General features: G+C 33.2%; 1 protein-coding gene across 1 annotated transcript in view; it reads right to left on the minus strand.

The window, feature by feature from the left end:
- The window catches only part of ADAMTS19 (ADAM metallopeptidase with thrombospondin type 1 motif 19), a 214067-nt gene that overhangs the window by 87437 nt on the left and 100336 nt on the right, over positions 1-26294 (minus strand). Inside the window, exons 9-10 of the mRNA XM_039880005.1 lie at positions 11382-11522; positions 9764-9914 (exon numbers count right to left, since the gene is read on the minus strand). Of these exons, the coding sequence (XP_039735939.1) occupies positions 9764-9914; positions 11382-11522 (292 nt within the window). The remainder of the gene's footprint in view (positions 1-9763; positions 9915-11381; positions 11523-26294) is intronic.

A 26294-nucleotide genomic window follows, 5' to 3' on the forward strand; every position in this document is an offset into this window, starting at 1 on the left:
TTTGTCGTATATGGCCTTTATTATGTTAAAGTACTTTCCTTCTATATTGATTTTCTTAAGTGTTTTGATCATAAATGGATGCTGTATCTTGTCAAAGGCTTTTTCTGCATCTATTGATATGATCATATGATTTTTTAATTTGTTTATGTGGTGTATCACATTAACCAATTGGTATATGTTGAACCATCCCTGTGCCTCTGGGATGAAGCCCCCTTGATTGTGGTATATAATCTTTTTAATATGTTGCTGTATTCGGTTCGCTAGTATCTTATTTAGGATTTTTGCATCTGTGTTCGTGAGAGATATTGGTCTGTAGTTTTATTTTTTTGTGTTATCTTTACTAGATTTTGGTATCAGAGTAATACTGGCTTCATAAAATGAGTTGGGAAGTATTGCCTCCTCTTTGATTTTTTGGAAGAGTTTGAGGAGAACAGGTATTAAATCTTCGTTGAATGTTTGGTAGAATTCACTGGTGAAGCCAACTGGTCCTGGACTTTTACTTTTTGGTAGGTTTTTGATGATTGTTTCAATTTCCATACTGCTGATCGGTCTATTTAGATTTTCCAGATCTTTTTGATTCAGTCTAGGAAGATTGTATTTTTCTAAGTATGGGTCCATTTCTTCTAGGTTATTAAATTTGTTATTATATACTTTTTCATAATATTTTTGCATGATCCTTTGTATTTCTGTAATGTCAGTCTTAATTTCCCCTCTTTCATTCCTGATTTTGTTTATTTGTGTCCTTTCTGTTATCTCTTTAGTGAGTCTAGCCAGGGGGTTGTCAATTTTATTAACCTTCTCAAAGAACCAGCTCCTTGTTGCATTTATTTTTTCTATTGCTTTTTGTTTTGTTTTGTTTTAAATTTCATTTATTTCTGCTCTAATTTTGACGATTTCTTTCCTTCTGCTGACTTTACATTTCATTTGTTCTTCCTTTTCTAGATTTTTTAAGTTGAAGCGTTAGGTTGTTTATTTGGGCTCGTTCTTGGTTTTGGAGATTGGCCTGTAATGATATGAACTTTTCTCTTATAACCGCGTTTGCCGTGTTCCAAAAGTTTTGATATGTTGTATTATCATTATCATTCATGTCTATGTATTTTTAGATCTCTCTTTTTATTTCTTCCCTGACCCAGTTATTCTTCAGTAGTATTTTGTTTAATCTCCACGTATTTGTGCTTCTTCCTGATTTCTTTTTGCAACTGATCTCTAGTTTCAAAGCATTATGATCAGAGAATATAGTTGGTATGATTTCATCTCTCTTATATTTCTTGAGGCTATTTCTGTGTCCCAGTATGTGGTCGATTCTTGAGAATGTTCCATGTGCACTAGAGAAGAATGTATAAGCAGCTGTTTTGGGATAGAAGGCTCTGTATATGACAATTATGTCCAGTTGGACTAATGTGTCATTTAAGGATGTTATTTCCTTATTGATTTTCTGTTTGGACAATCTGTCCATATCTGACAGTGGGTTATTTAGGTCCCCTACTACGATAGTGTTTTGGTCTGTTTCTCCCTTTAGTTCTATTAGTAATTGCTTTACATATTTAGGGGCTCCCTGATTGGCAGGATAGATATTAATAAGTCTTCTTGGTGCATGATTCCCTTTATCATTATGAAGTGTCCCTCCATATCTTTCTTTACCATTTTTTAGTTTGAAGTCTATTTTGTCCAATATTAGTACTGTTACTCCCACTTTTTCTGAATGCCATTTGCTTGAAATATCATTTTCCACCCTTTCACTTTGAGTCTATATTTGTCTTTGGAGTTGAGATGTATCTCTTTGAGGCAGCATATGGTTGGGTTTTGTTTTTTGATCCATTCTGCAACTCTGTGACTTTTAATTGGTGAGTTCGGTCCATTTACATTTAGGGTGATTATTGAAATTTAAGGTCTTCTTATAGCCATTTTATCTTTTGCTTTTTGGTAGCTCAGTGTTTCCATTGCTTCCTTGTCCTTGTGTTTCTGTTTTCTTTATTTGGGTTGGCTTTTGTGGGTTTTGCCCCTGTTTCTTCTTGTTTTATGTTATATACTTCAGTTCTAAATCTTTGGTGTGTGGTTACCATTATGAATATGAAAGAGATAGTTATATATATATGTATATATGTGTGTGTGTGTGTGTGTGTATATATATATATATATATATATATATATATATATATATATATATATACACAGTCGTCCATTTTTCTTCTGCATAGGCCTTATCTCCTTTCTCCTTTGTGAATTTGGATCTTTGAATTCTCTCCTTTTCAGTCGTTGTTAATTCAGTTTCTCCCTATGTATGCTGAATGTTCATTACTATCTTGCTACAGTAATTCTCTTATTATTATTTAAGCATTATAAGCTTAAATAATAAGCTTATTAATTAAGGGTTGCACTCCTCTGCTTCTATTTGCCTGATAGTCACTTTACTCCTAATTATGTATTTTGTTTGTTTGTTTTGTTATTTTGTTTTAAATGAACTGACACTTTTCAGTATTGCCTGTAGTGCAGGCCTCATAGTGAAGAATTCCCTCAAATTCTGTATGTCTGGAAAAGTCTTAATTTCTCCTTTGTATCTAAAGGAGAGCTTAGCTGGACAAATTATTCTAGGCTGGTAGTTTCTTTTACTTTACAGTTTAAATATTTGATTCCATTCTTTTTTGGCTTGTAAGGTTTGCGCTGAGAAGTCTGATGATAATTTAATGGGTTTTCCTTTATACGTTACTGTTTAACTTATTGACAATTCTGTTTTTGTCATTGATTTTTGATAATTTTAATACAATGTGTCTTGGTGAAGGTCTTTTTGAGTTCAGATAATTGGGTGTTCTGTTGACTTCTTGAATTCCAAACTCCAGCTCATTCCTTAGATTTTGGAAATTCTTGTCAACTATTTGTCTAAAAATGCTTTCTAATCCCTGTTCCTTTTCCTGGCCTTCAATAATGCCCATTATTCTTAGTTTCCTCTCCTGATGGTATCAGCTAGTTCTTGAATTTCTCTTTCATTATTTTTCATTCTTTAGTTTCTTTCTTCTTCCTTCTGATTTATTTCTAGATTTCTGTCTTAGATATCCTGATCCTTTCCTTCATTTGGTCAACTCTATTTCCCAAGCTTGCTATTTAAGTTTTCAACTTTTGCAGTGTGTTCTTCATCTCCAGAAGTTCTATTTGGTTCTTTTTGAGGGTTTCAATCCCCTTGCTCTGCTCAACTAGTTTTTTCAATTCCTAAAATTGTTGATTTGAGTTGTTTTGGATCTCATTGAGTTTTTTCAGAAGTACCATTCTGAATTCTGTCATTTAAATCACATATTTCTATGTCTATAAGCTTCTTTTTTCCAAAAAGATTTATTATATAAAGGTCTCTCTTTAGCCTGCTGCAAAGAAGGCACTTTTCTTTTGGTTTCCAGTAGGTTGCGTCTAAGTCTCTTGGATCTCTGCTTTATATAAAGCCTAAATGTCTTTTTTATTTTCTTGTAGATATTTAATCACACTTGCTATTCTCAGTTTCAGTCCCTGTCAGTGTTAGCAACGGTTTCGGTAGCATTTGCTTAGATTCCCCTGGAGCTCCTCAGTGTTAGGTTTTGGAGGGTATGTGGGGAGGGGCCCTCTGTGTTGGGGGATGGGGACTGAGGCTCAGCCTTGATTTTCCAACTGGGGCCAGTAAAAATCAACTGTTGTTTCTATGCTGTCCCGCCCCACTTCTCTGCTTTCTGCCCTGATGACTGGGCCCTGCTGCCGGCTGCTAGAAGTTCTGGCACTTCCAGGCAGACTGATCAAGGAAGTTGCCGCACCCTCGCCCCTCCCCCACCTCCTGGAAGGAGCTCCTGTGAGAGGCAGCTTCTTTGTTTCTCCCCGTCCACCACCCAACACCCAGGGTTCTGACCTGTGTGGTAGCTCTTATGTACAGATCCCACACTCAGACATGCTGGTGTGCAGTTTGGGTGTTTTTTGTTGAGTTTTAAATGTTCAGCTTATTGTTGTTTAAGGGCGAGAGATCTGAGGATGTGTCTCACTCCGCCATGTTTCATAGATATTTTGAATAATATTAATATACTTCCTCTAAGATCTAGTGACAGATAATGAACTTTAAATAACACACACATTTTTTCATGTATGCAGAGGACAATTGCTAAATGTATTGTGTACTACGTTAAACAAGAAACTTCAATAAATTGTAAAGATATGGCATTGTATAGACTACTTCATCTTATTGCAGCACAAATAAAAGTCGGTATAAACAATAAAAAGTTATCTTTTAAAAATTGTCTTCGTTAACAAATTTTAAAAAATTCAAAATGTCTCTGGTGCTAAAGAAATAGTGAAGCTGAAAGAAAATGAATGTACTATATAAGAATTTAATTCCAGAGTAGGGAAGAATTTGTATAAGATGGAAAACAAAACAAAACGACATGTCAATTAGAAGTCACAAAAAAAAATTAGTTCTCTGAAAAGAAGTTAAAGAGCTAGATTATCCAGTCAAATAAGCACGTGTATTCATCAAACTCATGTACTCATAGACTGTATAGCATTAAGACTCAAAGGATAAAATGGAGCTTTGATTAGATGGCAAAACAGAGAGAATCAATTCTTGGTAGTTTGAACCCACCATAACTTTATAGACCTTATAGAAAGGAAGCACTTTATAAATCTACAACTTCACCAGTCTCAACAACATGATTTATCAATGATGCTGCTGTGACTGCCGAAACACCCATTATCCATCAAGCGCTATTTCATATTAAGCCGTTTTAAGCACAAATTCCTATTGTCTCTGGATTTCACAATGCCAAATCACAGAGACTTAGTCTTCTAGAATTCTTCATAGGGTACCATAATTCAATGCCAGCCTGTTCATTAGATCAAATGAGAGGTTTTAGAAGCCCAACATATTTTGATGTATCAAGTTGATATAAGAGAAATGTAAAACTGGAACTTTCTATGCAACTCTTTAAAGTCATCCTGTGATTCAATTACACTAGATAGTTTTCTATACAATATGATATGTATGCAATTCACAGTGTGCCTAATCCAAAACCAATGACAGAGCCTTAAGTTTCCTGGAGGTCTTCAATTTTTTTAGCACACTTCCTTCTTACTCAAAGAACATAACTCTTGTGTGGCCACTTCTTACTGACTCTAGGGAACCATCCACACCGCTTTGTTCTTAGCCAGGCTAAGAATTTCAGGCAGTTACTACAATGACTTCATGCAGTCAGAGCTGGCTCCACCACAAGATGCCAGATGGCCTTAGAGGCACCAATGGCTTAGGACTCAGGAACGACGACAGCCAAGAAGTTAGCATATTCATGCAGAAAAGTGAGCTGTTACTGCTGAGGGCCAAAATGTTTCACAAGCACTTCTACAGCTATGCCTTTAAACATTTTGCAGATGTAGGTTGCTATCCTAAAGGTAAATTTATATCATAAATTAGATCAGCATGTCTGTAATGTTGAAGTCTCTAGTGCTTGTGTACAAATATCTATATACAAGTACGGAAGAGCAATAGCTAATTCAAATACTATAGACCAAACTGCCATTGTCTCTAAGATTCTACCAGAAACACACATGTTGAAAAGTTGCTATGAATCTTCACTCTATGCAGCTGGATAGTTATTTATAATTGACTGGAAATGGAATGGTCACAGGGATGCCTGATCAACTCACATATAAACTGTGAAACAAGCTATCTGCCCTTATTTGTTGTTGTTTATGTAGTCATAACTTAATGTCTTATTGAACTAATGAATCATTGACTTTAATGAAATAATTAATCTGGTTAAATTAACATTTTATAAGGTTATCTTCATGTTATCTTGACATGTGACATACAGGCAGAACTCGAAGTTATTGCAGGTTCAGTTCCAGACCACTATAATAAAGCAAATATCACAATAAAGGGAGTCACACAAGTTTTTTGGTTTCTCAGTGCATATAAAATTCGTGTTTATACTATACTGTTGTCTATTAAGTATGTAATAGCATTATGTCTAAAAAACAATGTACATACCTTAATTAACAAGTTTTTAGTACTAAAAAATGTTAACCATCAACTGAGCCTAGTGGAAAAATGGCACTGATAACTTGCTCAACACAGGATTGCCACAAACCTTCAATTTGTAAAAAAATATGATTTCGCAAAGCACAGTAAAACGGGGTATGCCTATATCTAAGAATCAACTATTCATATGAGTGAAAACTTAGAATCATTATTCCATCATTCAACTGATTCACTTATCACTGAACAAGTATTTATTGAGCACTCTTTTAGGTGTTGGAGGTACAGAGGTAAAAAGGACTAACAACTCATTCGATGTTACAGAGCTTGCCTTCTAGGGATTGGTTTTGTATAAAGTCTCGACGGCAGACTGAGAGATGTAGTGATTCTATGTGTTACCTACTTGAACGTGTATGTGTGTGGCTTAACAAGCAGGACTATCCAATCTTCTATACTTATAACTATTTCTCCTTATATTTTTAAGTTATATCTCCGGATATTATTGATACTTACATGTCTACTTGAATGTCTAATGAACATCTTAAACTTAAAACATGACCAAACTTTATTCCAGGGCATTTTGTTTTCTATTTCTTCTTGCTATATCCTCCCAAGATAAATGCATGCCTTGCTATCACAATTCCTTCAGATCTCTAAACAAATACTACCTTCTACAGGAAGACTTCCCAGATCACCCTACATAAAAGAGCACCTTCTCATTCCTGATTGTATTCCCTATCATTCTTACCTAAGTTTTTACTTCTCCAAGACACTTATCACCAACTGATATATTATATATGTATTTGCTTATTGTCTGCTTCCTCCAACTAAAATGCATGCTCCATGAAGGTGAGGGTCTTTGTTTCCTGCTGCATTATTAGTGCAAAGGGCAGTGCCTGGAAAGTAGTTGGAACTCAATAAACATTTGTCAAATCAGAGACTGAATTTGTAACTAATCTCTTCAATGTCTCACTCTATCTATCTATCTATCTATCTATCTATCTATCTATCTATCTATCTAGTTCCTACACTTTGCACACTGCACTAATTTGGGATCGAAATGATGATTTTCAAGGGGAGTATCAGATTATGATTTTGGAATCAGAAAAGTCCAGTCTCTTAGCTCTAAGAGACTCTGAAGGATAATGTAGTACCGCTTCTCATTCTATAGACAGTGGCTTAGAAAGAAAAAGAGCTTTGACTGCAGTTAACACCTAATCGGAGGCAGAACCACAGTTAGAGCTCAGGCTTCATGCCTCGCCTAGGCAGTGATCTCCAATCAAACCCTCACTCAGAGGCATTGCTTTTCCTTGTCTTCCCACAGCAGCCCAATCCTTCTTAGGATTATTTTTTAAACTGTCCTTGATTAAGATTACTCACAGGTAAAACTAGAGGAAAACTGATTTTATAAATAAAATTTTCACATACATACAATTTGGGGGAGGGAGGACATTTCTGATACCTAAAACTTAAAACTTAATTTTATTTGCAAAATACTCAGTTTAAAAAAGGCAGCACCCTAGGATATTGAGAAACATAGATTTAAAACCCTCTAAAACAGTTATACTTTCAGAGATGAAAAAAAAAATCTATACAGGTAGGTCAGCGAGAAATAACCATATATAGAGCAAAAAGCCTAGAAAAATAAAATAAATCAATTAAGATACTTTTTAACCCTGATGATATAGATACTATAACAGACAAAATGGATTCAGTTGAAACACAGAATATAATCTAAGGTTTTTCCCATACCAAAGACAATATGTAAAGGAGTTAAATGCCATAAGAAGTAGGAAAGCATAGTGTTTACAATGTACCCTATTCTTTGCATTTGCATCTATCACTTCCTCTTAATAAGTGTAAGAACTTAATTGTGCTATTTAACTTCTATAGGCCTCAGATTGTTGATCTGTAAAATAGAATTGAATAAGAACTATGGCATATAATTGTTTTAAGAATCAAAATAAATCATAATTGTAAACAATTAACATACTGTGGAATATATTTTAGAGTTTAAAATATTGTAGAATGGCACAAGTAAAATTTAACTAATGTGATATTGCAATATATTTCATTAAAAATAATTTCGAAAAGCTTTCAAAAATAAATTTTATAAAAAATCATCTAAAATTTACCAAAATCATGTTAGTAGTTGATTGCTGGCTGAGTTTTTCTAACACTTGGGATACTTCATAAAACATGAAAAATTTCCATTTATCAGCTCTAACAATTCTCCACTGCACGAAAAGAAACTATCTCCTACACAATATTGCAACAGTAACCACACGTGGCCTGCTCTGTTTTCCAAAACAAGAATACTTTCAGCATGTAGAAGTGTCTACCCACAAAACCAACCCAGTGTACCTCAAAACATTTGTTTTGCCATGAAGATTTAGGAAAGAAGATTGTGACCCAATTTTCGACGATCTAAAGGCCCAGAGGTAACAGCGGTGTGAACGAGAAGATTGGTAGATGAGAATAGAGAGGTATCAGGGACAGGTTACATAGAGCCAACCTGGCTACAGTTGTCATTATCACACCTGGTGCTGCGTTCCATGGATCCACGATTCTGCCACATGTAAACCTTCGGATATCAGGTCACAATCACTCACCTAGGCCAGTTCCTTTTGAGCTCCACTGCTGCCAGATGAGTGTTATAGCCTACACATCCATTCACATATCACATTTACTGCATCTCCAACTCCTTTATACATTTATTTATTCTAATCATAAGTCAAATATTCACCGAGTGCCTACCATGTGCCAGCTACTGGGCTAGACGCTGAGGAAACATTCTCTGCCCTCATGGAGCTTATACACAAGTGTGGGGAATGAAGAAGAAGAAAATAATAAACAAGTGAACAACTCTTTTGCTAAGAACTAAAAAGCAGAGAGAGCAGAAAATATGTCATAATGCCATATACTCTTTTTCTTATAATGGATTTTAATTATGTCACCAGTAATCCAAAACAGTATTGTCTTCAACAAAGCCAAACTCCTTTGAAGCAAACATGGAAACTTAGGAAGAGTGAAATACAGCTACCAATTCACTCTAACTGTGACTATCAGTTTATTCCTGAAATACAAAGTGTGTGTGTAGTATTGTATGTGTGTGTGTATTAGTGTGTGTGTGTGCTGGGAAGAGGTAGGCAGCAGGAATAGAGAAGGAAAATAGAAGGGTAAATTCTTACATTGATTAAGAAGGTCATTTTGCTCAAGCCTTCAGACTTCAGATTTCTAGACTTGTACAACTGGCTCTCTAATAAGTGACTATTTGAATACTCACAGACACTGCTTAGTTTACCATCATACATTTACCCCTTTTCTCTAGTTGAACTACTTAAAAATGTACTCTCTGATTTTTGTTCCTATAGAACATATTTTTAACATTTTCAGGGGTAAAAGATATAACTCTTCCTCCTCAATTACATACTCTTATATTGTTTTTATTACATTTTCACCCAGTTTCCTATCATTTAAGAAAGTAAGAGATTTAAAATAGAAGCTTTGAAATAGCATAATGCAAATATTTCCCTTACTTCTGTGTCATTTCAAAGGAAAAATTCTTCGATCATTCCTCACTAATTAAACACCTACATCTTCTTTCTATCACTTCCAAAGTGCCAGGAGGAAAAATGCAAAAATCTTTTCTTAGAAAATTCCTTCTTTCCAAGATTGGAGTGATTTTGAGCCACAAACTCTAAAATATAGTCATCGTCCCCTTCTCTAATCAATTGCTAAACAACAGATGCGAACATACATTTTAAAACACCTGGACACAACCCTTACCTGCATCTCCTGGCAAAAGGAAGCCAGTGGCCCGAAGAGAATCTGACACTGCTCATGAGCTGTGTATGTCATCCCTGGCAACTTGGAGGGAACCATCACGGAATTGACACTCTGGGGATTTGTCTGTAGCAAGCAGTTACTGGCCTTTGACCTGGCGATATGCAGATAGGTGTAAAATTTTGAATTTAGTGATGTGAAAAGTTGTTATCATTAGCATGCAATAGGAAACATTTCATAATGTTAAAAATATGTTCTCACTTTTATTTACAAGCTCATAGAAATTATTTTGTATATGAGAATCATTTTTTTACAATTATTTAAGATAACCCTAATAAGAATAATGTTCAACTTAACAGAACTTTTTGGTTTATAAAGGTCTTTCATATGGATTAACTTAGCTAATCTACATAACACTGTGAACTCTTGCTATTTTACACATTTGTAAGATGAAGAAGCTCAGACTCATAAATTAACTTGCCCAAAAGTAACTTGTGAAGGTAAGAAATCAACTACATTCAGGGATTTAAAGAATCTATGGAAAAGCATTCTCTAGTGAGTATTCCTGGTATGAATATGTTTGTACTTGACATTGTAATACAACTTCTATTTATGAGAAGACGTTTAATTTTATTATAGTTCTGATCTACGTGAAGGCAGCCAAACAGTATCATACCTGTTCCTTGGGAACACATTTGGCCTACTGAAGGGCTGCTGTTCCAGTGAGGTGGTGTGTTCAAAATACAACATGCTCTGAGCACTGTCGTCTACACTATCATGACAGAGAATGTGCATAGAATATATTGCATATATTTCAGAGTAGAGTTATGGTAACGTCATAAATATTATATTTAGTAGATTTTAATATTAATTTAGCCGAAAAATAGGCTTATCAACTTAAACAATATGGAAAAATGAATATAATTGATCTGTGCAGTGACTTTAGCTAGCTAGGTGTTGCTGTATTTCTTAGACTTTTGGATACTTTAAGCAATTCTCACTCACTCACTCATTTGCAATATCACCTACTGTTACAGCTGCTCCTTCTACTACCAAAGTAATAAGTCAAGAACAAGGCCTTTGAAATGAAAATTAGAACAATAATAATATTTTTTATTTCTTTTTCCAGCCAGGCAGAAGCTAAGCATCACTGTTCTTGAAGGCAGAAAAGAACAGAGCACTATTTATAGTGGTGAAAACCACAGCAATGAAAACAGATTCAGAGTTTAAAAGTATCACGTGGAAAGGTGGAGCTTTTGTTAAAGAGGTTCTTTGTGATAACAACAGTTTTGCTAAAGACTGAGCAATGAGAATGTTTCCACTGGGAGATTTTGACGAGGCAATTAAATACTGTGATAGATTTTATCACTACGGTAAATTTTTAACCTTACGAATTGTGTTGCCCAATCTTTATTTGAAAATGTGGAAATTAAGAAGCAGACGAGTTAAATAATATGTCCCAGTTCATAGTATGAGTCAATAGAAGAGCCGGAAGTGGAACCAAGTGCCTTGATTCCTAATCTGGCATCCTTTCTGCTCTGCTCTGCCACCTCCCCAGTGCACAGAGGAAGCAGGCACACACAAACATTCGTAATGTGACAATGGTAAGTGACCTCAGTACCTTAGGAATCTTTCCAAATCTTCCTTGCTACATCGGGACCATGAAACATCACCAAGATTTTGTCCTTTAATCCATTCACCAGACATGATATGTAGTCCATCAGCACATGATGGGTGGTCATTGTCATGATTAATGCCCATGCTGATTTGGAATATAATCAAAAATTTTTTAATTACATTAGATAAAATTTTTTTTTAAGTTTTTTATAACTGCATTTAAATAACAGCTAAATACTTAAAATAATGGGAGAGACATTAGTCTTAAAGGTCAAAATAATAGATTTCCAATTGTTCTGTTTTTTTTTAATTTTGTTATCGAGATTAAAGGTAAATATTTCTATTTAGTAAAAAACATTTCCCCAATCAAACTAGCAAATGATTTATAGGTATAGTTTTTACATAGTAGTAGGTGCAAAACATACAGAAATAATTTCTATTTGACAACGAGATTCTTGTTCTTGTTTACTCATACCTTTTATCAAATCTAAAACCACATTAAACTATTATTTTCCCCATCTGCTTCACTGGGCCATCTTCTTCCACTCATCGTATAACACTGGGAAAACTTCACGTCCGTGGCCATCTTTAACTTTTCCATTAAATCCTGAATCTGTTCCTTTAAGTTAGAATTCCATTCTAAAAATCTGACTTAAGATGTACTAAAAGAATGCTAAATCTCTAAAAACTGTTCTCACCATTTTCTCTTTCAAACCTCTGTTTACTCCTCTATTTTCTTCCTCTCTCATTTGGGAGGTGTGGTAGTGTGTGTGTTAGTGTGTGTTGTGTGTGTTGTGTGTGTGTCGTGGTTGTGTGTGTGTGCACTCCATGTGTGACAGTTATTATATTGGTAGTGGTAGTGATGTGCTTTGCTGCCCACCCCAGGCAAATCTTTGGATGAGTCCTTGGATCATGACCTAGTTTCCTTCCTCTCTGGACTATTTTTGTTTACCTAAGTGTTGGAAACTGGTCTATAGTTCTGCTTTTAAAATTTTCTCTCAGCTTCCTTCCTCTCAACTTTCATTTCACACTGGCACTTTGATTTGCCAAATTCAGGGGTTAATAAAACTTTTAGTTTGAACCAGATTACTAGAATTAATTCTAACTGCGGCCGGGGACATTAGTAGCATCTACTCTACCACCTTGGCGGAGCCTCCTACCTCTCTCTTCTCTATTTCTGAAAAAAATTTGCTTTCTATTTACACAAAAACACACAGTTGGACTTGCTTAAGACCCCTCTGCTCTCCTATGGCAATTTCAGCTCTTTACAACACAGTGGTGCATTTGCCTCTGTCGCTATTTCAGCCATTTCTTGCATTTCTTTGTAATACTGAATGATTCCCAAACTATTATGTGTTTTGCCATTCTCTTGCAGTTAAATAGCAGTTGTTAGCGTTTTCCATATTCTCGGCTTTATACAAAGGGGTTTCTAGTTTTCAAGTTAAAACGATTCATGTTGTTGCAGGACTAATATATAACTATCCGCTTTACTTTGGCACGGTGATAATACTTTCCCAAGATCTTACAGAATATGAGAAAAAAGAAGAAGAGTGTTGTATGGAAACTGCCGGTTAACAACACTGATGTCACTATCCATTTCACTTTGATATTAATTTCATGCCCCGATCCCCATCACCCAAGTTTTGCTTTACCCTTCAATGTCTGCCTGGATAACAGAATTTATCTTCAAGATGTATATAGATTACCTTCAGGAGGTTTTTGTTGTTGTTGTTTTGTTTTGTTTTGTTTTAATAACTCCCACCTCACCTCTGTGTACTATCTCTTTTTCCCACCATAAGATCTTGTGAATATTGTGATAGTCTTCTCTATAACGTATTACACATTTTTACTTTTGGTTTTCTCTGCAATTACTTGAGGATGGAAACTTATTCATCTCCCTAAGATTCTGGCATATTGTAATAATATTTTATAAACCATGCCCAACTGCAGGACCAATTCATCATCTGAAATCACATCTATTTCAGTAAAAATTTTATATAATCTCCTATGAATTCTCATAAAAAGGCCATTAAAATAATTGCCTGTAAGTCAGAGTTAATAATGAAGAAGAAAGAGGAAAATCCGTTTTTGTACATCCTAAGTTGGAGATGATGGTAGGAGAGCTAGGAATCTCATTTTCTCACCGTGTAATGATCTAGATGATAAATAAAAGTTTTTCATAATGAAAAACTGTAAATAACAAGAATATCTACATTATACTTTGAAACACTGATAAAAGAATTATTATAAAAGTTGCTAAGTTTCTCAAATTAAAAAAAAAGGCTATCAAACTACATTTTTGTTTAAATTAAAATTTTTAAATCAAAACTGTTATATTTAACATATTTGAAAAAAGAAAATTATATAGATGAAATAAATTAATTTATGAATAAGAATAATGAAGGAAAGGTTCACTATGTTTGCTAACTTTGAAGAGTATGAAAACTAAGGTCTAAATAAAACTAAAAACACATTATTGAATATCATTTTTAACTTTTAGTGTTAGAAAAATTCAGCTATATGATGAATTACATTACTCTTTCCTAGTCTAATTAATGTCTTTAAGTAGGGTTTGTATCAATACACATAACTAGAATGATTGAGAGAGAGAATAAGATGTGTGTTTTTCATACTTTGAAGATAAAGAGGAAAAATAAAAGATACATGTAAATATGAGCCAGTTCAATTACTAGGGGGTAGAGTGAAAAACGTTCGAGTTAGAAAAAGATTTGAATTCTGTCTCTCTTTACTTACGCGAACAGAGGCAAGTTAAATAATAACAAAGAGATAAATGTGCCTCAGTTTCTTCACTTGTTTAAATATTCTCCTGACGGGTGATGAAGATTACATGAGGGTTAAGTAAAATGGCTGGCACAGTGCTGGAATATAGTATAAACTCATAACTATTCTTTTTATTGGGGCAGTAAATCAGGAAATTTTATCTTATTATTCAAATTTGTCAAAAAAGCCCACAAAGAGATAAACATAATTAATTTGCTGTATTTGTCGACTTCAATGAAAATTGTGGACTTAAAGAAAACCTAGTACATAATAATGGCAAGAAGTGACTTTGGATGTGAAATTAAAATAAGAAATTATAAATATAGCACAATGGATAAAGATGCCTTAACTCATTTCTAACTGTACGGTTCTGATGCCGCCCCTGCCAGCATCACTGTCTCACCTCCACCTAAGATTCTGGCCGCAACACACATCGCTGGGTGACTCTGTAATAACAGCAGCCACTTGCCATGTGGAGCATGCTCAACACTGCCATCTGTGGTGTGCAGTCTTTCAAACCATAAACAAATGCTATTATTTTTGAAAGGCAACTGGTCTTTTTCAGAAATAATAAAACTTCTTAAATAATATGTCCATTTGAGAGAAGAGGGACTGTTTCCAAGGTTTAGCAATTTGGACATTTTCCCAAAGTAGTGTAATGTGATTTCCCAAACTGAGAAGATTATAACTTCTCATCCAGATAATCATTTTCCTTTTGGGATCCTGGTTCTCATATAAGAAATTAGTTACAGCCATGAAGAGCTCTGGTGATTCAGGCATTGTTTACCATTAGTTAAATTTTCCTAAAGCTATTTAACTTGTAACAGAAAAGATTATCGTTAAATTGGGACGGGGTTGTTCTTTTTTTTTCCTTTTTTCTTTTTTCTTTTTTTAACCATGCAACTGGAACTATCATCAAGGGACATTACTTAGTCTTGATTCTGCAGATTTAAAATAAAATAATTAATTGTGAATCTCTTCCAGTCACTATATTAATCATTGACACTGATGATATCATTCACTCCTCACAATAAATCCCATAATGTTTCTATGATCGTGGCTTTGATTTTACAGATGAGGAAGGTGCCGAGGTTAACGGCAAAGCTGTGACTCAGCCCCAGGCAACCTGATAGCCAAGCAGAGGGACCTCTAAACCACCAAACTACAGCGCGTCTCCTTCTGGGTCAAAACTCTCCACTTATGCAAATCATTTATTGTTTTCTGAGTAATTTTAAATGTCTTCTCTCAGCAGAAATTTATCTTTACATATATAGTCCCATAACCAAGTTGCATGCATTGTATGGAAAACATTCTCAAAGTTAAGATATTAGCAGCACCTTCCTCTTACTGTGCAACAGAGCTGTATTTTAATAATCTCAGTTCAAATTCATTTTGACAAAGAGCCTTGGGCAAATAAACTCTCCACTAACATTGTACATGGTTGTCAAGTCAACTGAAAAAATATTTTTATCTTATAAAACTTCTCAACTTGTTTAAAAGTCCCTGCCAGGAAGTTTTGTGATATCCTGCAGAAAGCTGGAGAAGCATTCGGATTTGAAGATGGTCCCTTTTGATGTTTAAAGAGTTAGAGAAAAGAACATTTATGAATTCACTCACATTTTTTGGATAATTTGGAAAAGACCAGATTTGTTAACAGTAAAACTTTAAAAGTAAGGTTTTTTTTGGTGCCGAATATATTAAACATCTTATCATAACATGTTATGTCCCACTAAAAGCCACATATTATACAGAAAATAATCCATTAAAAAAACAAACTATCACAATATCTAATGGAAGTGGATAATATTTCCACAAAATGACACTTAATTTCATGCAATTCAATGGCTATATCTGCTTTGATGTAACTCCATTGCTGTGTGTTTATGAAAAAAAGCTCGACATTAATACAAAATATTCTCATTACATTTTATATTTTAAATAGTTTAAATCATTTCCATTTGCACAAAACAATTAAATACATACTTCTATTGGCAAGTCAAAAGACAATGTAAAGCAAGTCAGCAACAAGGTAAAAAATTACAGGTTAAAGAAAAAGTAGAGGTACAAAAAAGATTCTTTTTGACTTTGCTATGCATTATATAACAGGTGTATCTAGCAATTCAACAAACACCTGCTGAGAACCCACTATATGCTGGGTACTTCGCTGAGCTGGGGTCAAATAAATGAATAAGGTCCAGTTCCTACCTTCGGGAAGTTTATTGTCTACTGGGGTTGGAACACTCTATCCTTTGCCCTCATGTAGCTAATAAATGCCTAGATTCTGTTAGTTCTATCTTCCTTAAAACTCTCCTGCTTATACCATCCTTTCCACTCCCGCTGCTGTCAACCAAGACAAGCGCTGATTCTCTTCTCTTCTCTTCTGAATTGGTGTAATGTCTGACCAACTGACCTCCTGACCCTTAACTCTTTGCCTTAATAAACCATATTTTAATTACTTTCATTTCTTATGAATACATTAATATAAAAACACTCATTTCCTAAGCAAAAGTCTTTTAATTTTTCCTGGCAAAAAAATATTACTGAAAACAGGGGCAGAATTGGAGGGCACAAATGTCAGGTTAGTAAAAACGCAGAGTCCTGGGCCATGCCCTAACCAATTAAAGAAAATATTTAGAGATAAGGCCAGAGAAACTGCATTTTAACACATTTCCTAGATAATTCTTACTCATTCAAAATTCTGAGAACCAGTAACCTACAGGATAAAATCCAAATTTTTTATCCTGTTTTTTTCAAATGATCTGTAACGTGACTTCAATGTAATTTTCACTAGAACAGTTCAGTCCAGCCAACCCTTCTCTGTAATCCTTTCCTACCGGAATGCTTTTCCCAGTTTATGTGCATTTACAAATACAATTCAAATTTTAAGACTTTATTCCTGTATAAGAGCCTCTTCAATAAATCCTAGCATATATTTCTCATGATCCTTAACTTCTGTGCCCTTCAAATATATAGCATAAAAGACATATCAGAACTACCTCTATTTCTGGTGAATTTTAAGTAATACATATAAATTATCACCACCTGGAATTTAAGTGTTCAGAGAACAAGAACTATAATATTTTATTTTTAATTCCTTTAATCATTTAGTTCAATACCTTATTAAATGAATGTCTACAGGTTAATAAACGGATAGAGAATCACAGAAGCAACTAAATATTCTGTAAATTTGATGGAAAGTTGAAACTAACATGGCCTCTTACTGACTTAGAGAAAGCGTGGCCTGAAAAGTTTATAAATACTCTGCTCAAGCAAGGTTGCTTGCCTTACTAGAACATACATTTGCCAAGATACGTTAGAGAAATGCAAACAGAATGCCAACTTTTCTAAGGCCATTCATTAGCTGGGTGATTTTTTCCCCCCTCTTTTACCCACTCACTATGATATCTGAACCTAGAATTAGAGAGAATCTGGTGTGGGAGTGCTGCCACATCTATACTGGCTGAAGTCCCACTATTATGATCAACTTGAACAAACCCCTTATTAATCTAACTGGTATCATTGTCTAAATAAAGTATCAAATACGAAATCCATGACAGTGGTCTACAAGACTTCCTGCCAATCCAGTAAGAATTTGGAAGGATACGAAATCACTTCTTGAATGAACTGAGAGAAGTACAGCCATTGCACGCTGAAAATCTTTTTTTACATTAAAGCATTCATAAAAAACATTATAATACTCCTAATTATCATAATTATTACTCATTCACTCTGTATTATGTGTCAACCATTGCACTATGCAATTAGGGCATCACCAATCTAATAAGGAACCTTGAAAAGAAAACTTATCCAAATTTTAGAGATGAAGAAAATTAGTTCAGACAGATTGACTTGTCTAAAGTTCATTCAGTGAGTAGCTGGCATGACAAGAATTCAGGTCCAAGTCTGTGTTTCTTTAATACACTTTCTCTCTCATCTGCCCACTCTGTAGTTTCTAATCTTCATCAAGAAGGCATCTGTGTTAGAGGAAGATACTTATGACTTTTGCTATAGGAAATTCTAAAAGTACATTGTAGGGACAGGAAATTTACATGTAGCTATTATCAATTTTAGTGGGTCAAGGAGAATTATTAACGGAATAATTAATTTTCAACATTTTAAGGAGCAATGGATTTCTAGGTGTAGGTAAGAGTATATTTATATTTTATTTATTATAGCAATCCATTATCTCATGTATTTCCCATCCTAACAGTCCTAGATGATGATATATTGTTTTTATCTTCATTTCTGATTTTCTTTTTACTGTGTCTACTCTCCCTTTAGAGTATATCCTCTGTTTCTTATAGTAGATATACTGCTGCACATCAATGCAGAATGAAAGGCAAAAATTTTATTCCCTTCTAAAAAGGACTCCTTCAACAAGGAGAGGCTAGCCAAATTTATGTTTGACATGGTCTCTCCGGGGGCATATGCTAGCTTCTTATTGAATCAGCAGAATTTTAGATTAAATAGTCCTATTGCTAAAACTGCTGGATTTGGCCCTTCCAAGTCCATGACTTTGGGATTTGCGTGAAATAGTTGGATAGGCCTCAAATTAGACTCATCACAAATGAAAAGTAATTTAATTATTATATTTCTATATAGTTTATTTTAGGTAGGATTCTGAAACATCATGTACTAAAAAAAAAGAAAAATATTTTGCCATATTTATATTTGTATAGTCATAAAAACATATTTTCTTTTACCAGTCAAGAAAATTGCATTCTTTGACCCAAACTAATTTCTCTTCTCTACTCCTGGAACTCAATTGTCTTCTACTCTGTATCACAAGATGACTGCCCAACAGATGAGTATTTGTGCAACAAATGCTTACTCATTCATACAGCAAACATTTATGTACAATGCAGTCAACACTGTTGTGGGAGAAAAAATGTATTAGCTAGTAATCCTAGAGATTGTTTAATAGAGATTGTTGTCCAGTAGGGGGTGTGTGCTTGTGTGTGCAGTGCGTCTGTGTATGTAAATATCAGAATAAATCAGTACATATTAGAAATTAAGTGACAAGTGGTATTTACAATAAACAGAACAAAGGAGTTATAATATGAAACACATTTCCAGCTGGACTTTCAGGTCTAATTTCCCAAAAGTGATAGCATTTGTCTTGGCCATTAAAGGAGAAGTAAAATTGGAGGAGGTATAAATCAGTAGGCCTGGGAGTTGGGATTAAAAAAAAAGCATTAATAAAGACATGAAGTTTGCAAAGTGTGGACTATTTGCATTCATGAAATAGAGAAGTGGATTATAAAGTTTGAAAGGTAGATAGAGACTACTCCATAAAATCATAAATCTAAGGCTAAGGAATTTGGAGTTCCTTCATTAGGTGGTAAAGAGCAATCGAGATTTCTAAACTGAAGATCAGGATCATGATTCAGGAAGTAGGATCTGACTAATGTGTGAGATATATTAAAAAGATGAGATGTTAAGGCAAGGTGATATTGCAATAGCCCAAGTCTGGAGGAATAACAAGAGAAAATGGATAGATGAGACAGCTATCTCAGATGAAGAATGATATATAGAATTTGGCAACCGATTATGGGAAGAGCTAAGAAGAGAAAGAGATAAAGATGTTTCAGATGTCTCGACTAAAGAACTGTTATTGATGCCAATAACAGACATGCATATGTCTGAAGAAGATGGCTTATAACCTGGCCCTGCACTTGGTTCTATCCAGGCACAATTTCCAGCAGAGTATGTAAACAAATGTCATTAATTTCAAAGGCTTATTAGTCATGGGCATATGTATTCTTGGCACTCTAGCAATACTTAAAACTTTAGCAGGCACCTCAAATATTTACTGCCTTCAAGGAGTTAACTTTGCATATTTATTGCCTTATTAGACTCTCAGTTTTGAAGAAACTCCTGAATTTCTAGGTTAGTGGAAAAGCCATATCTCCATGCCAAAGTTTAGTTATATATATTAGTCTTTTCCCCTTGGTTCAAAGAACAAACCAAAAACCAAAAAAATTAAGCATTTTTGATCATATAAAAAAATTATTTTTAAAATGACATGATTTATAAGTAATTTCCTCCAATTTATGTAATTTTATCCACTCAACATTTCTATGAAGTAGGAAATCTAATTACCATGTGAAATTCTTAATCGGTGAATAAGAATTGTGTATGTTTAATGCAGTTTCTTTTAACTTATAAAAATATAGAACTCCGCTAGAGCTTTTTATTTTCTTGACACTATCGATTACAAGTATCAATTCTCATAAATGTGCTAAAGTCAAATCACAAAACTATATCGTATACTGATTTCAAGACAATTTTGTCTACAACTTTGTGGCCACAGAATTATTTCAAGAATACAACATATCTTAAAAGGTCCCTTTTTATAATTAGAAAAGGAAAGTTCAGAGCTACCAAATACTAAATAGTCAAAAATACTAAATAGTCAAAAAATAAATACTGGTTTTTAATGTAAAACAGTAACTATTTTTAAGTTCTCATGATTATTTTTATTGGCTACATATTTTTACATAAGGGGGCTAAATTTAGCAAGCTAGAAAAAGATGAGATGTTCAACCATTCTAGTAAACAAAGCAACACAAATATGAATTAAATTATAATTTAAAATATGCTATACTCAAGCTGGCAAAATGAGCTGAAACTGTATTCTAAAGCACTCCTCGATTTAAATTTGGATAAATATTACCATATGGCATCCAATAATAGTGCACTACTTTATATTCCTCTTAAAAATGTATAAGAATATTTGTTTCCCACACATTCCAACACTTGTCATTCACTTCACACTGTTACCAAAACATCATTTAACAACATTTATTGAGCACATATGAAAGGTGTTAGAGATACAATGTTAAATAACAACAACAATAAATAACACGCACACACAAAAACAAGATACAGCCTCTGTCTTCAGGAAGCACAATCTAATTAGATATCAAATAATCATAGAAATAATGTAAACCAGCAACTGTGAAAATATTAGAAATGAAAACTAAATAGAACCTGTAAGAGCACATATTAAGGGATTTAACTTACCGATGAGTATTTTGCTGAAGAAATGATCTAAAGAAGAGTACGAGAAAATGAGAGAAGAGGGCAGGAAGAGTTTTCTTGCCAAGGGAAATAAATGGTCCTTATAGTGGGAGTAAATATGGACTCATCTGTGTAGATTTGTGTAATCTGATAGGTGAAAGTAGAATTGCTTTGTGGTCTGAATTGGCATTCTATGAATGATGCTAAAATTATTTTATATAAGCTGTGGATACATCATTATGAGTGTGTGGTTATATCCTTTGCCATTTTTCTAACAGGGCTTTGGTCATTTGTGTATCGATTTGTAAGAGCTTTTTTTATGTTAAGGAAAATATTACTTTGTCATATATGTTGCAAATACTTTCACTAATTGTAGTTTATCTTTTAATTGTACTTTTTCTTCGAGTTGATATTTAATTTTTTTAAATTAATTAATTAATTATTTTATGGTGACATTGGTTAACGAAATCCAATTAGTTTCAGCTGTACACTTTAACAGTATGGCATATATATATTTACACTGTGTGTTCACCTCCCATAGTTAGATTTCTTTCTGTCACCACATATTCGACCCCCTTTACCCTGTCTACCTCCCCTCTCCCTCCTACTCTCTAGCAACCACTAGTCTATTGTCCATGTCCATGAGTCTCTGTTTGTCCTATTCATTTATTGCTTTTAGGTTTATATCCCACATATAAGTGATTTCATGTGATTTTCCATTTTTTATTTTGGTCTGGTTTATTTCGCTTAGCATGATTATCTTGAGGTCCATCCATGTTGGATATTTAATTTCAAGTCACTAATTTTATGTGACTTGCCCTTAAATATTTGTAGATTTCAGATTTGGAATCAGACTTTCCCTATTAAAAAACTAAAAAAAAAGGAAAAAAGCTGACAAAACAAAACAAAATAATCTCAAAAGACAGAATCATTTTTGGTGTGTTCTGATGTAATGTCTAAGGTACAGAATCAAGTTCCTATTATTTTGTTACCAAACAATTAATTTTCTTCCACTGAGTGTAGCTTTTAGTATATGCTACATTTCTACATCATTTCCTGCTTACAAAGGGAATTCTCTTTACTCTCTCCTCCTTTGACTTGTCTGCCTATCAGCAGCACAAACTGCTTTATCGACTATGAAGTGTATTAATATATGATACATTCACTCATCCTCCCCTCCGTTCTTTTAACAAGAAATTTTTTTCTGTTGATTTTTCCATATGGACTCTATAATCAGTATGTCTAATAAAAAAAAAAGGAAAGAAAAAAAATTCTATTGGCATTTTTGGGCAGATCACATTACATTTATATATAGATAATTGTCATTTTATAATTTTGACTGTTCTTATTCCAAACCAGGAAATGTCTTTCCATTTATTTAAACCACTTTTATGACCCTCTGTGTGGTTATAAATTCTTCTTTTTATAAGTCTTGTACATTCCTTTGTAAGTATATTCCTAGATATTTTATCTTTTAAATTTTTATTTTATTTAATTTGTTGCTATCATCAATATACAGATTTTTCTCTTTCTTAATAGTTTACAAGTGGTTGTTGTTTATGCATTGGAAAGCAAAAATTTTTATATAGTTTCGTAACAGGCCAATAAAAATTCTTTTATTGTTATAATAGGTTTTTTTGAGATTGTCTTCAGTTTTCCAATTACTCAAATAATATTCATTTTGCCGCTCTTTTCTAGGTTGATTTTCATTTAAAATTATAGAATATTTTCATAAAAACAAATACATGCTATGTGTTTACACATAACATATATGCATGTGTGTCTGTATGTGTGTTATATAGTCTAATATAACAAATATTAAAGGAAACATCACACAAACAAGAAATTCGAACAAGACCAATTCTAAGATCCGTGTCAATTTTATAAGATCTCATGCCTCTGCCTTCAAAAAGAAGGCATTCAAAAATTCAGAAATCATTTCAACCCTAAAGTCCTAAAGACAGTCTCATATATTTTCTCTTAAGAGTCTTATCTGTGATCTATCATTCTTTATCTAAAATTGATTTTTAGAAACAAATGATGAAGGTACTTAATTTCATTTTTATACATGTGGAAAACCAAATGAACCATCACATTTTTCTGAATAGTCAACTTTCTCTACTGATCTGCAATGATACCATGGTCAGACATCAGGTTCTCATGTAGGCATGGGCCCGTTGGTGACCCCATATTTTATTCTTTTGGTCTAACTGTCTATATCTGTATAAATGTCAAAATGTCTTAGTTACTCTAGTTTTAAATCAGTCTTGATTTCTGCTAGAGCAATATTCTCACATTACTCTCCTCCTCATCTTCTGCCTTTGCCTCCACCTTCATCTATTCCTTTTCCATAAATATTTTGGCCATTTTTGGCAATTTGCATTTATATATAAATTTAGGAAATACTTTGCCAACTTCTATAAGAGAAGTTGTGATGGTACATTCATTAGAATTTCTATGAATTTCTAAATCACTTATAGCAGAATTGACATCTGTAAGATATTACATTTATTCACAAACATGGTATATTTTCATTGATAAAGGTTTAATTTAATCAATTTTAATAGGGGTATATACTTTCCTATATTTTGTTGGACTTATTCCAATAAAATATAGTACTGTGTGTTTTCTATTGCTACAGTAAAAAATATCATTATTAAAAATATTTTATATTTTTGTGTTGACATTTGATTTTTGTATGTCTTATATCTAATAATCTTACTAAACTCATCAATTAATTCCATATTTTATTTGTACAGTCTATCATATTTTTAATATCATTTGCAAATTAAAGTAGCTTTGTTTCTTCCATTCTCCTCCCTACACCTTTTATTTAATTTTCCACCATACTTGACTTGTTTATATTCCCAGTATACATATAGAAGCAGGTGTGGTGAGACCTTTGTTTTTTTCTTAATTTTGTAGAAGATGTTTCTAATATTTCACCATGAACAATGATGTTTCCCATTGGTTTTGGTAAATATACATGAGTGTATTTTTTTTTGGGGGGGGGAGATTTTTTTGTATCTGCTGAGGTAGTTTTTATCTTTAATGTTAATGTAAGGATTAAGATTTTTAAATGATAAATGACCTTTGCTATATGGATAGAAGTCCAACTCTATTCCTTTGTATTACCTTTGTTTAGACATTGCTGCTTTATTTTGAAAATGTTACCTTGTCATTTCTGTATCATTCTCAGATAAAAACGACTGCAACTTTCCTCCTTGTAATTGTGCTTTTTTGATTTTTATATCACATTAATACTAGCCTAAAATGATAAGTTGGAAACTGTTCCTTCATTTTTTTAGAAAAATTAGATTAATATCATCTAACCTATACCTATGTCTGAAACTGGTGTTTTCTTTGGGAAGATTTTAAAGTGCTGATTCAATTTCTTTAAATAGTTATAGATCTTTATGATCTTCTTATGTTTTCTTAGAATTTTTCAATTTCATCTGTTTTTAATTTTTTGCCATGAAAGTATTCAGTTTACTAGTATATTTTCAATATCTTTGGCATCTATGTTATGTCTCCTTTTCTTGTTTCTAATACTGTTGAATTGTGTCTTTTTTCTTGATCAATCTTATATTTGTCAATCTTAGTCGTATTTTAATAGATCTAATTTTGACTTTGTTGTTCATTTTTATTGCATTTTTCCATTCTATTATTTCCTAGTCTTTATGATTTCTTCCTTCTAATTGCTTTTACTTTACTATTATTTTGATAATTTCTTAATTTGAAAGCTTAAGTCATTAATTTCCTCATTTAATTTTTATATATATATTTAAAGCTAATCTTTTCCCTCTATCTGATGCTTTATCTGCATGCTACAAACTTGCTAAATAGTATGTTTGTTATTGTTTAAACCTGAGACTATTCTAGTTTCCCTAATGATTTTTTCTTTGACCTCTGTGTTTTTCAAAAGTATGCTTATAATTCTAAATGTATATATATCTCTAATAAATTTTCATTGATATTCATGCACAAGAATATTTTACTATAATTACTATATTAAAGCATTCACTTATTTAATCCATATTTATTGAATGCCTGCTATGTACTGAGCATTATCAAATACATTAGAAATCCTACGATAATCAAATATAGACATGGTTCCTTACCTCTTGGGGCTTATAGCCTGTGGGTTATATTTCTAATAGAAGAATAATGTACATTTATAAAGAAACGGTGCTATTAAGTATTTAATACAGAGATTGACCTATAGAGAGTACATCCTATAGGAAGTGGTTATTGATACGACATATGAATTATAATCAGCAGTAGATAATTGCTCAGAGATAGAAAGTAAGTATTTCAGACAGAGGGAGTGGCATGTGACAATGTCTTGCAGTGTGAAGAGCCATGGTACATTAGAAACACTGTAAAAACTCTCATGCTGAGAATGAAAGGAAACACAGTCTAAAATATGAACAAAGAAGTAAGAAGGAGCAAATAATACAGAGCAGCCCAGAAGTAAGCTGAGTAAAGTTCAGTTAGAAGGACTCTTCAGCACTTCTGGCATAGCACAATAATTAATAACGTGGAACTTTAGAGTTGGACAGATTTGACTTTGAACATCCACTCAGGTACTTATTAGCTGTGTGAGCTTTGGCAATCATCATCTCTAAAATAAAGCTAATATTCTTGCCTTCCTTCTTCGGGTGGGAACAGAAGTCTTTGGCCTCGATGTGCTAAGCTGGTGCAAAATTTCACTGTCCAACAAATGTCCAGATTTAGCAAGGTCAGAAAAATACTCACAGGATTAAGTTATTAACAATTAAAAACTATTATTTCCTTAATAATTTACATATTTTATAATATGTAAGACCTGGAACTAAATTTTAGTAAAACCTTACCCAATATTAAAGTAGTTTTATATATTCTGGTTGGAATTCACAAAGAGGATTGAAGAAAAAAAGAATGCTATATGTATAATACATGTAATAAATATATGACAAAAATATCAATATATACCATATATAGAAATATAGGTGTATAAAAATATAAATATATATTATATATAGATATATAGGTGTATATTTAGATTTACATAATAAAACAATCTAAAACACCACCAATTACTTGTACAAAAGAACAACTTTTATTATTTGCA

This window comes from Pteropus medius, unplaced genomic scaffold, assembly GCF_902729225.1.
Source record: "Pteropus medius unplaced genomic scaffold, Ma_sr-lr_union100, whole genome shotgun sequence".
Taxonomy (NCBI): Eukaryota; Metazoa; Chordata; class Mammalia; order Chiroptera; family Pteropodidae; genus Pteropus; species Pteropus medius.